At 46.0% G+C, this 12,768-nt stretch overlaps 1 protein-coding gene across 2 annotated transcripts in view; it reads left to right on the plus strand.

The window, feature by feature from the left end:
• The first annotated feature begins 213 nt into the window (after positions 1 to 213).
• The window catches only part of LANCL1 (LanC like glutathione S-transferase 1), a 63,479-nt gene continuing 50,924 nt past the window's right edge, over positions 214 to 12,768 (plus strand). Inside the window, exons 1-3 of one of the 2 annotated variants that reach the window (XM_077448350.1) lie at positions 214 to 337; positions 7,783 to 7,876; positions 12,511 to 12,628. In XM_077448350.1, coding sequence (XP_077304476.1) covers positions 7,799 to 7,876; positions 12,511 to 12,628 — 196 coding nt within the window. In that variant the 5' untranslated portion in view covers positions 214 to 337; positions 7,783 to 7,798. Of the gene's footprint in view, positions 375 to 7,782; positions 7,877 to 12,510; positions 12,629 to 12,768 lie in introns of both variants that reach the window. The other variant, XM_077448351.1, reaches the window with a different exon arrangement.

The raw sequence follows: 12,768 nt of genomic DNA on the forward strand, positions 1-12,768 counted from the left end.
CTAAATCCTAACTCTGGGCATGTATTTGTAACTTGACATGTATTTAGTTCGGGCTTGTTATAGGGGATGACAGCGACTCTTCGTAGCTTCTGGTCATGGCCTTTGTATAATCATAAAAAACAGTCCTCTCCTGTGTGGACGAAACATCTGTTGCCCACTAGGTGGCGATCTAGCCAATAACTCCTATCATACTTGCTCACACGCTGCTAAGCTTCGCCTTTAGTGTTTGGGGGGACGGGTTGAGAGAGGCCAATCAGCGTGTAGCGTGGGGTGGTGAAAGGCCAATGAGTGTGCAGTGTGAGGCTGTGGGCGGGTGTCAGAGGGCGCTCAGGTGAAGGTATGCATGCTGTGTAGTGCCGCTGTCCGGTCATTATGTGAGTTGTGGTGCGGAGTGCGGGGGCGGGGGATGGGCGGTGGTGTCGGTGCGCCTGCTGTAGTGCGGTCACTGTGTGATGATGATGCGGGTCTTCTCCAGCATTGCATAGCAGGCCGCCCACCCATTACAGATCAGCATTCATTCTCAATGTCGCTCCCCTCTATTATTCCTTCCCAGCTTCTCGGTTGAGTGGGGGCCATATACGTAGCAATAGGATCATTCGATTTGCGTTGAATGAAAATTTACAGATTGCTCCTAATGTATTTAGCTCTTCATTGATATTGACTGTCAGAACGATCAGCCAAATATTGATCATTTCTGATCTATGAACAGATATCTCCGTGTGTGTGTTGGAAAGCTGGATCAATGAATGATCATTTTTAAAGATGACCACACATGTATCAATATGCTAATTCAATCAATCGTTCGATCTGTCTAAACTGATTAATATGGATACTAATTGCAATCTGCAGGCCCTCCATTCTAGTCAATGGCAGAGCTTTCCATCTGTTTCAGTGCTGGGAAATTGACCTGTCATAGCGAAATATCTGATCAAAATGATTGTGTGTGTCAGACATCCAATTGTCATACAGATTGATCCTGTCTGATGGGTCATATTTTTTTCAATCAATGCTGTAAAGCTAGGTATATATAAAAAAAAAATAACCAGCTTCCCACGTCATCCACACAAGTGATGATGCAGGAATCTCTCCCGCTGTGTGATTGTATTCATTCCTCCCACCAGAATACAGAGATCAGCGCTGCATCCATTGGCTGTAAGTACTGATCGAATGCTGCTTTCCCAGCAGGACCGTTCTATAGAGGCTGGTCTAGTGACAGGGGCACTCACATCGAAATGTGTCCACTTCCTGCTGAAACAGCCACATTTTGGCAGGGAAAAACCGGCTTAAAGTCCATGTTAATTTTGTCATGTTGTTTGTCAGTGGTGGAAACTAAATGAAAATGACCCCATGTTTTTATCAATTGACAAAAACTATAACGAATATTAATTCCATTTTCGTCAACTAACAAAAATGTTAGGGAGGGATAATTGCCCATGTGAACTCTCGGTTTCCTCAGAGCTCCGCCTGTAAAGCCCTTGAGTGTTTCCCCTCCCAGCAAGCAAGATAGTGACCATAGCATGCCTGGTGGTGTGGTGTACTTAGCACTAGGGATGGCCGAACGGTTCGCCCGGCGGTCGGTTTGCGGCGAATTTCGGCTGTTCGCGATTCGCCCGATCGGCGGACTATTGCCGCTGTTCGCCCAGCGGACTTACGTGTTTACTGTGTAAAAGAACTTTGACCTATGATGACACATCCATCATGGGGTACAGGACAGCCAAGTGAGACATTACAGCACATGGACAATTGGACATTCCCCCTAACTTATAAATAGACCCGATCCGGCGGCCATTTTACATTCTTTCTACTGTCACTATAGGGAGAGGTTGCTGTGTGGAGCAGGGAGAGAGACTGCAGTGACCCAAATCGCTAGCTATTAGGACCACAAAAGTCCTTTTAAGGACTGGTATGGTATAGGTGTAGTTCAGGATATAGGTTTGAGGCACTGCTATTCAAGTCATTGTTGCAGCAGATTGTCTTTTGTCAGGGCAGACAGGGACAGACAGGACGCTGTGTGTAGCAGAGAGGGACAGTCAGTTTAATCATTAGCTGTTACTATTAGGTCCACAAAAGTCCTTTTCAGGACTGGTATGGTGTAGTAGTACAGGATATAGTTTTGAGTGCAGTGCTATTCAAGTTATTGTTGCAGCAGCCTGTGTTTTGTCAGTGTAAATAGGGACAGACAGGGCGCTGTGTGTAGCAGTGAGGGACAGTCAATCATTAGCTGTTACTATTAGGTCCACAAAGTTCCTGTTCAGGACTGGTATGGTAATAGGGTTGTACACGTATAATATTCTTTCTTCCAAATGTATAAAGAATATTCTACTTGACTGCTGCCCTTCTGCTGCAGTAATCCTTTATCAGTATAGGGACTGAGGTACAGTCTGCTAATCACAACCTACTAGTTCCACAAAGATCCTTCTAAGGACTGGTAAGGTATAGCGTACTACAGTATATAGGGTTGAGTGAGGTACAGTCTGCTAATCCTTAAGGACTGGTATAGGTCCACAATATATAGGGTTGAGGTGCACTACTGCTGACTGCTGCCCTATTCTGCAGCAGTCCTTTATCAGTATAGGGACTGAGGTACAGTCTGCTAATCACAACCTACTAGTTCCACAAAGGTCCTTAAGGACTGGTATACACGTATAAAATACTTGCACATATAGAAAGCATAGTATAGTGCGTTTCCACTGTGCAGCATTGTGACTGCTGAGCGGTTCTGCAGCGATACTACAAAGAGTGACAAACGCAATCCAAAAAAAAAGTATTGTAACTGGTGTAATAGACCAGTGGCCCCCAAAAACAACAGATTGAAGCGGGGTGTTATATACCTTCTTCCACATACATACTGCACTTCTGTAGAGAGTTTTGTCACAGGGTCATTTAAAAAATGACAGGCAGAGGAAGAGGCAGGCCTTTCCGCAGGGGTGGTAGGGGTAGGGCAGGAGCAACAGGCTTGAGCCAAAGTGGGAAATTGCAGAAGGTGCGTGCGATTACGTCAAAGGAAGCACCAGAATTGGTTGAGTGGCTCACTCAGCCTTACTCTTCTGCACCCTCCTCATCCTCTCGATCTTCACCCTCTTCTTCACTCTCTGCTATGTGCACCCCCAAAGACAACACCACCACCACCACATACCTTCCGCTTGAGTCGCAGGAATTATTTTCCGATCCATATCAAGACATTTCTGATGCGCAGCCACTCTTGGCATTGGATCAGGAAGAGGAGGTAGCATGAAGCGCCACTCAGCAGTCTGACGACAGTACCCAGATCAGCCCAAGGAGGAGGTTGGTCCCTGGTGTTGCTGCCTACTCCGAGATCTCTACTTATAGCGGTGGGGAAGGTGACGTCGATGATGACGTGTCTAGTGATGTCACGTGGGTGCCCACAAGAGAGGAAGAGGAGGGGAGTTCAGAGGGAGATATGGACCAGCAGATAGGGAGGAGAAGCAGGAATAACTTGCATTGCACAGGAGGGACAAAGCAGACTGCTAATGTATTAGGAGCGAGTCATCGACCATGTACGGTCACATCTGGCGCTCCCAGGACACCGGCACATGGCTCGGCAGTGTGGGCTTTTTTTAACGTGTCCGCTGCTGACAATAGCATTGCCATCTGCAATCTTTGCAGTCAATGCATTAGTCGCGGTAAGCCCAACACTCTCACCTAGGGACGACCGCCTTAAGAAGGCACATGAGCTGCCATCACCGAGCCCAGTGGGAGCAGGTTGAGTTCCATCGCGTCGGGCAATCGCAAATAAGACGTCTGACCGGCAGATTGTGTCGCCGCTGAATGTCAGCAAGGCGAGCCTTGCCTGCCGCAAGATGTCCTGGATCCCGGGGTATTTGACGACGAATTGCTGCACGACCCGGGGCGGATGAGGAGGAGCAAGAAGAGCATGCTTTAAACCTTTCTGGGATCCCTGTTGTGCGTGGATGGGGAGAGGAGAATGAAGAGGACGACATTATCCTGGATGATGAGCAGGAGCCAGGCCACCACACCGCTTCCAGTTTAGTGCAAATGGGGGCCTTCATGCTCCAGTGTTTTAACAGGACCCCCGTATAAAAAGCATAAGGACCAGTACTGGGTGGCAATGTACTTAGACCCCCGTAAAAACATAAAATGGCGGAAATGTTACCGCCGTCACAGAGGGCTGGCAGAATGGAGCACTTCCAGGCCTTGCTTCGAGAAATGCTGCATTCTGCTTTTACGTGCGCTGGCAGAGGAGCAATTCCCACTCCCAGAGAAGGAGTTGCGGGTACCAATCCAACAGTGCCTGCAAGAAGAGGCCGGTTTGAAGATGTGTTGGTGACTTCTGATATGAGGTCATTCTTTCAGGTGACGGCTGTCATCCGGATCCAGCATCAGGGAACGCCTAGACCGTCAGGTGTCCGACTACATCGGGTTAATGGCCAATGTGGACGCTCTGAGGAGTGATGGACTACTGGGTGGGCAGGCTTGACCTCTGGCCAGAGCTTACCCAATTTGCAATCGAACTGTTGGCTTGCCCCTCGTCCAGTGTCCTGTCCGAAAGGACGTTCAGCGCAGCAGGGGGGGATCGTGACTGATAAGCGTACTCGCCTAGCTCATGACAGTGTTAACTACCTCACATTTCTAAAAATGAATGAGGCATGGATCTCGGAGGAATTCAACACATGTGACCAGTAGACCATGTATATGTCTATAAACGATTTTTTTAATCGAGCACACAGACCTTCTTTCTTCATTTGGCTCACTTCCTTGTACAAAAAAAGCACAGCGTACTATATGCCCGTACCCTCCTGTTTGAAGAGGTTGAGTGGTGTCATATTTTTGGGGCCCAGCAGCAAGTTGCTGGTATCGGTGCTGCTGTTAGTGCTCTCTATCTCGGTGCTGTTGCTGACTTCCTCCTGGGGCTGTACCTCTGCTGTGCATATTATGAGGGGCTCCCACCATCCCTGTGCTATGCTGACATCCTCCTGGGGCTGTTTATTATGAGGGGCTCCCACCATCCCTGTGCTATGCTGACTTCCTCCTGGGGCTGCATATTATGAGGGGCTCCCACCATCCCTGTGCTATGCTGACATCCTCCTGGGGCTGTTTATTATGAGGGGCTCCCACCATCCCTGTGCTATGCTGACTTCCTCCTGGGGCTGCTTATTATGAGGGGCTCCCACCATCCCTGTGCTATGCTGACTTCCTCCTGGGGCTGCTTATTATGAGGGGCTCCCACCATCCCTGTGCTATGCTGACTTCCTCCTTGGGCTGCTTACGCTGCAGGTGTCAGTGCTGTATATCACGGTGCAGGTGTCAGTGCTGTATATCACGGTGCAGGTGTCAGTGCTGTATATCACAGTGCAGATGTCAGTGCTGTATATCACGGTGCTGGTGTCAGTGCTGTATATCACGGTGCTGGTGTCAGCGCTCCATAGTCCTGCATTGTCAGAATTTCACATATAAAAAAAAGAATGCTTGTAGTTGTCGATCCCAGATTCACCTCATACATGTGTTATGTCATTGGCCATGTAGTGGGACTATGTGTGCACAGCTAGTAATTATTTTGTGGCTGCAAATTTGACCTGTAGGTTTGTAAAGTTCGCCTCCCATTGAAGTCAATGGGGCCCGCCGCGAACGTTACGGTTCGCAAACTATCGGCCGCGTTCCGCGTTCGCGAAATGTCCCGTCGGAAGTTCGTCCATCACTACTTAGCACTGTGCAGCATTACAAGCCTCCTCAGACTGTTCAGAGCACTGTGCGCATTACAAGCTTCCTCAGGCCACCGTCCAGAGCACTGTGCGCATTACAGGCTTCCTCAGGCCACCGTCCAGAGCACTGTGCGCATTACAGGCTTCCTCAGGCCACCGTCCAGAGCACTGTGCGCATTACAGGCTTCCTCAGGCCACCGAGCAGAGCACTGCGCATTGCAAGCCTCCTCAGGCCACCGTCCAGAGCACTTGTTGCGTTGCAGGCCTCTCCTCAGGCCACCGTCCAGGGCACTGGTTGCGTTGCAGGCCTCTCCTCAGGCCACCGTCCAGAGCGCTGTGTGCATTGCAGGCCTCTCCTCAGGCCACCGTCCAGAGCGCTGTGCGCATTGCAGGCCTCTCCTCAGGCCACCGTCCAGAGCGCTGTGCGCATTACAGTAAATTCCTCCAGAGTGTGTACTTTGTTCAAATCTTAATGCATAAATAATATTTCATATTATATTTTATTTTTAATCCAAGTGTATATAACGAGTTTAGAAATTCTAGAGAAATGCTTAAATGATATCTTATAATTTTAACAAAACTCTTTAGATTTTAGTTGACTAAAATGTACTGCAGTTTTTTGTCGACCAAATATGACTAAGAGTAAATGGATATTTGATGCAATAATTAACACTGCTTAAAGTGATTGTAAATGTTTTTTTTTTATTTTTTTTTAAATAAACCTCTCATACTTACCTGTTCTGTGCAATGGTTTTGCAAAGAGTAGCCCTGATCCTCCTCTTCGGTCCCCCTCTTCGGCAACTGCTCCTATAGGAAGCAACTTCACATGGGGGCGCTTGTTTGGACTGGATCCTGAGCTGCGCTGTCTATGTCTATAGACACTGACAGTGCAGCTCGACACCACCCCCTCATCACAGAATTTAACAGCAACAGGAGTCAATCAGTCTGCCCTTTGAGTAGGGGGAGAGCGGAGAGAGCCGCTGCTCTCAGAAGCAGCACTGGATCGAGATTGGGCTCAATGTAAGTATGTGGGGGGGGGGGGGGGGAGCTGGGGATCTTGCAACATAGAAGGGTTTTTACCTTTTAATGAAGAGAATCCATAGCAAATTGCATCACCTTCTGCTTCCCTGTGGCCACTGATCCCACTTCCACTGCTTGCAGAATGCTAGCCCACCTGGCTGCCGCCAGTCGCATTTTTGCTGCTTTTTCTCTTTCCAGACTGACATGCTCATGGAGATTCTCTAGGGCAAGGTTAGATAAAGACTTGGCACAGTGCTGTCTTTAACCACTTGCTGCCCGCCCTATAACAAAAGCACGGCGGCAAAGTGGTTTCAAAATCCTGACCGGACGTCATATGACGTGATCAGGATTTCATGCGAGACGCGCATCGCGGCGATCGTTGTTGTGGGGTGTCAGTCTGACACCCCGCAACTACGATCTCAGTAAAGAGTCTCCGACGGAGACTCTTTGCCACGTGATCAGCCGTGTCCAATCACGGCTGATCACAGTGGAAATAGGAAGAGCCGGTGATCAGCTTTTCCTCACTCGTGTCTGTCAGGCGCGAGTAGAGGAGAGCCGATCGGCTGCTCCTCTGACAGGGGGGGGTCTGTGCTGATCAGTTATCAGCGCAGCCCCCCCCCCCCGAGGATGCCCACACTGGACCACCAGGGACACCACCAGACCACCAGGGATGCCCAGCACAAGGTATGCCATCAAGGGCCACCAACAGCCTCCCTCAGTACTGCTTCTCCATCTTGCCCCCGACTACTCCTGCTGGCAAGGCTCATGTTTATTTAATGGCCCCTTAGTTCCCTGCCCTGGGGATTGGCTTAAGGCCCCTAAATATGCAAGCAACCCCTCCTAGCTTCCGCCCACTAGTTCCAGAACATTCTCCAACATTCTAAAAATGGGGAGGCACCAGAGAGCTGCCAGGTCGAGTCCTCCAGCCCTGGCCTCTAATAACCCGGACCCAGATTCGATGACTCCCTGGCCAGGCTGTAATTTGCCTACTCAATACTAGTAGCACACACTAGAGGGTGCTGCACTTATTTTAAAAAAAGGTTATTTTTTCTATCAATATCTATGTTGTTGTTTTTCCTAGAATTCAGTAGCATACCATGGACGGCAGAAGTTACCCAAATCCATATCCGGATTACAATGGAGAGGTGTCACCTGCCTTCACGTCTGCTGGGCAGGTGAGCTAAAACTATTAACATTTTGACTGTTTGTTTTTATTCCACAAGTTTGACTAATGGAGCCTTAACTCCTTACTGTCCCTTCCGGATACCCTTTAACTGGGAATTTGGCAGGATGGGGGTGGGCTTCCCAATCGCATCATTAGTGATTGGTTGTTGTTGTAGTTATAACCGGGATCTCCTGATCATAATCAGGGACCAGGGTCTGTCTGTAGCAGCTCATTCATTGTGCAGGTAGGGTGCAGTAAATGCCCTCTTAGCACAGCCGCCTTGGACATACACGTGTGTGTGTGTGTGTGGGCTTATCCTCCCTGCCGCCATTGTGTTGCTGGTTTAAAGTATATATGAACCCAAACTTGCAGCTTACCCATTCTTAAATGTTGTGTCTGCAATAGTTTTTTTCTTTTTCAGGCTTTCTTTCTCCCGTGTTTTATTTATTTTTTTATTTTTTTTTTCCCTTAGTAACCATTCCCTTCCCTTTTTTATATCCATGCTTTTTCTGAATTGAATCTTTTGGAAGGAGCGAGCCGGTTTTCACACAGGCTGGACATGTCTGCATTTGTCTATCTCCATTACATGGTGGACTGATGGGGCTAGTAGTCAACATAATAAAGATAACAATGTTTGTGCTTTCTTCTAAGCTTACAGAAAGTGCCATGGACATTCTGGCACAATTAACAGGTATTTTATGTATTTGCCAATAGTGAGCTTAGTCTGAAAAGTGAAAATTAATGCGGTGAGCAAATCTAAAAATTTGTAATCTGCAATATATATATATATATATATATATATATATATATATATATATATATATATATAAACATTTTTGGGTTTACATACACTTTGAAAAGTGGTTAGCCGGACCTTCTTTGTGTGTGTGTGTTTTTAAATAAAAATAAATTTTTATATAATATAATACATATTTTTTTTTTTTTTTATTTCTCTCTATCCCATCATGCCTGTGGTTGTCAGGGTCTCTTGCAATGTCTCATGGGACTTGTAGTTTCACCACAGCTTGAGGGCTGAGGTTGCCTACCCCTGGTCTAGGATATACACTCCCTGGCCACTTTATTAGGTACACCTGTTCAATTGCTTGGTGACACAAATTGCTAATCAGCCAATCACATGACACCAACTCAATGCATTTAGGTATCTAGACGTGGTGAAGAGAACTTTCTGAAGTTCAAACCGAGCATCAGAAAGGGGATTGAGGTGACTTTGAACTTTACATAGTAGGAGAGGTTGAAAAAAGACACAAGTCCATCAAGTCCAACCTAATGTGTGTGATTATATTATTATGCCACGTACACACAGAAAATGTTCGCTGGGAGCTTTTTGTTGGAAATTACGACCGTGTATAGGCTCCATTGGACATTTTCCATCATAATTTCCAACACACAAAATTGGATCTCAAATTTTCCGACAGCAAAATCTGTTGTCGGAAATTCTGATCGTGTGTACACAGTTCCGATGCACAAACTTCCACGCATGTTCGAAATGAAGCAGAAGAGCCGCACTGGCTATTGAACTTTAATTTTCTCGGCTCGTCGTATGTCACCGCGTTCTTGATGTTCGGAATTTCCGACAACATTGTGTGACCGTGTGTATGCAAGACAAGTTTGTGCCAGCATCCGTCGGATTAAACTATCGATGCTCCCCGCTGAGATCACTGCCTGTGGAAGGGAATTGCACATCTTTGCCGCTCTTACAGTAAAGAACCCTCTACGTAGTTTAAGGTTAAACCTCTTTTCTTCTAATTTTAGTGAGTGGCCATGTGTCTTGTTAAGCTCCCTTCCGCAAAAGTTTTATCCCTACTGTGGGGTCACCGGTATGGTATTTATAGATTGAAATCATATCCCCTTCCAAGTGTCTTCTCCAGAGAGAATAAGTTCAGTGCTCACAACCTTTCCGCATAACTAATATCCTCCAGACACTTTATTAGCTTTGTTGCCCTTCTTTGTATTCGCTCAATTTCCAGTACATCCTTCCTGAGAAGTGGTTCCCAGAACTGGACAGCATACTCTAGGTGCAGCCGGACCAGAGTCTTGTAGAGCAGAATAATTCTCCTTTTTTTTCTCTGGATTTGATCCCTTTTTAATGCATGCCAATATTCTGTTTGCTTTGTTAGACAATGGCATGCAATGCCAAACTGCTGCTATCTACTAGGACCCCCTGGTCTTTTTCCATACTATATTCCCCCAGAGGTTCTCCCCCACCACCCATTGTATAGATTGCATTTGTATTTTTTGCCATCGAAATGTATTATTTTACATTTTTCTACTTTAAACCTTATTTGCCGTTTAGTTGCCCATCCCATTACTTTGTTCAGATCTTTTTGGAAGGTTTCCATATCCTGCGGAGAAGTTATTGCCCTGCTATTTTCCAGCACTGCCTCTTGGGTATGGAGTCCCCCAGAGCTTCACAGGTTGCCACTGGAGTCCTCTTCCTCTCCTCCATGATGACATCACGGAGCTGGTGGATGTTAGAGACCTTCCGTCTCCACCTTCTGTTTTGAGGATGCCCCACAGATGCTCAATAGAGTTTTTAGATCTGGAGACATGCCTGGCCAGTCCATCACCTTTACCCTCAGCTTCTTTAGCAAGACAGTGGTCATCTTGGAGGTGTGTTTGGGGTCATTATCATGTTGGAATACTGCCCTGCGTCCCAGTCTCTGAAGGGAGGGGATCGTGCTCTGCTTCAGTATGTCACATTACATGTTGGCATTCATGGTTCCCTCAATGAACTGTAGCTCCCCAGTGCCAGCAGCACTCATACAGCCCCAGAACATGACACTCCCACCACCATGCTTGACTGTAGGTAAGACACACTTGTCTTTGTACTCCTCACCTGGTTGCCACCACAAAGCTTGACACCATCTGAACCAAATAAGTTTATCTTGGTCTTCTCAGACCACAGGACATGGTTACAGTAATGCATGTCCTTAGTCTGCTTGTCTTCAGCAAACTGTTTGTGGGATTTCTTGTGCATCACCTTTTTAGAAGAGGCTTCCTTCTGACAACAGACAGTCAGAACAATTTGATGCAGTGTACGGCGTATGTTCTGAGCACTGACAGGCTGACCCCACCCCTTCAAGCTCTGCAGCAATGCTGGCAGCACTTATACATCTATTTACTAAAGGCAACCCCTGGATATGACGCTGAGCACGTGCGCTCAACTTCTTTGGTCGACCATGGCGGGACCTGGCCTGTTAACCACTGTATGGTCTTGGCCACTGTTCTTCAGCTCAGTTTCAGGGTCTTGGCAATCTTCTTATAGTCTAGGCCATCTACAACAATTCTTTTTCTTTCAGATCCTCAGAATTCTTTGCCATGAGGTGCCATGTTGAACTTCCAGTGACCAGTAGGAGAGAGAGCGATAACACCAAATTTAACACACCGTTCACACCTGAGAACTTGTAACGCTATTGAATCACATGACACCAGGGATGGAAAATGGCAAATTGGGACCAATTTGGACTTTTTTTTTCACTTAGGAGTGTACTCACTTTTGTTGCCCTGCGGTTTAGACATTATTGGCTGTTTTGAGTTATTTGTAGGGGACAGCAAATTTACACTGTTATACAAGCTGTACACTCACCACTTTTATATTGTGGCAAAGTGTAATTTCTTCTGTGTTGTCACATGAAAAGATATCATAAAATATTTACATAAATGTGAGGGGTGTACTCGCTTTTGAGATACTGTGTGTGTGTGTGTGTGTGTAATATATAGATAGATAGATAGATTTATTGTACTCGTACATTTACATACCCTGGCAGAATTTGATTTCTTGGCTATTTTTTCAGAGAATATGAATAACACAAAAACTTGTTTTCACTCCATGGTTAGTGTTTGGCTGAAGCCATTTATTATCAATAAACTGTGTTTTACTCTTTTTTTTTTTTTTTTTTTTTTTAATCGTAGTCACAACACAATACCCAAATGATCCTGATCAAAAGTATTTATATACCCCAGTGTGTGTGTGTGTGTGTGTACAGAGGAGGATAAAGCAGGCCTGCGGATGAAGGAGGCAAGTAAACTTACCACGGTGTCAGGGCTCAGCAGCCATGATCTACTGTGGTCAGTTTGCAGAGAGGAAGGTATAGCCGGGCAGGATAAGCCAGGTATTACAGGGGTGCAAATGACACAGCACAGGGACTGTGCGGTATAACATGCTTTAAGGGAACAGGATTATTATTATTATTATTTTTTTCTGGGTTAACAAACATGTTAAATCGGCCTCATAGTGTATTGGCAAGCTCTGAGAGAGGCTGAGGAAGATATTAATGTTTGCTATCAGAGAGGGGTGGGTGTTGTCAGTCCTGCCAGCAGGACTAGAGAACACTGGTTGGGATTTCAGTGCCACTAAGGCACTGTTGCTCACCGGATTTCTGTATTTTTCTATACTTGCAGAATTTTAAATGGATACAACATGGGGAAAAGTGTTGCAGAGATGTATTGAAAATATGTGGTGTGTGTGGGTTTTTATTTATTTATTTATTTATTTATTTATTTTTTTCCTCTATACTATGCATTAGCAGAGCACACATTTGCTTGCCCCGTTTCAAATTTGTGTTAATAATTTTTCAGCTAATTGCTATTTTTCATTAACAGTTTATTCACTTTTATTCATAGCTGACTCCTGACTTTAAACATCTATTGAACAATAAAATCAGAGAGCTTCTCCAACACATGGAACATGGCCTGAAATCTGCAGATCCGAGCGACTTCACTGTGTACACAGGCTGGTCAGGTAACCTATTTAAATGTTAACACGCAGACCTAGAAAATAAATTCATTTGGGATGTAGGAAAATGCCACCTTGCTCTTAAGCCCCATACACACTATCAGATTTTCTGCTGATGTTTGTCTTCAGATTTACCAAAACCATGT

The sequence above is a fragment of the Lithobates pipiens genome, unplaced genomic scaffold (assembly GCF_037356315.1).
Source record: "Lithobates pipiens isolate NorthernLeopardFrog02 unplaced genomic scaffold, aLitPip1_a1.2 Scaffold_22, whole genome shotgun sequence".
Classification (NCBI taxonomy): domain Eukaryota; kingdom Metazoa; phylum Chordata; class Amphibia; order Anura; family Ranidae; genus Lithobates; species Lithobates pipiens.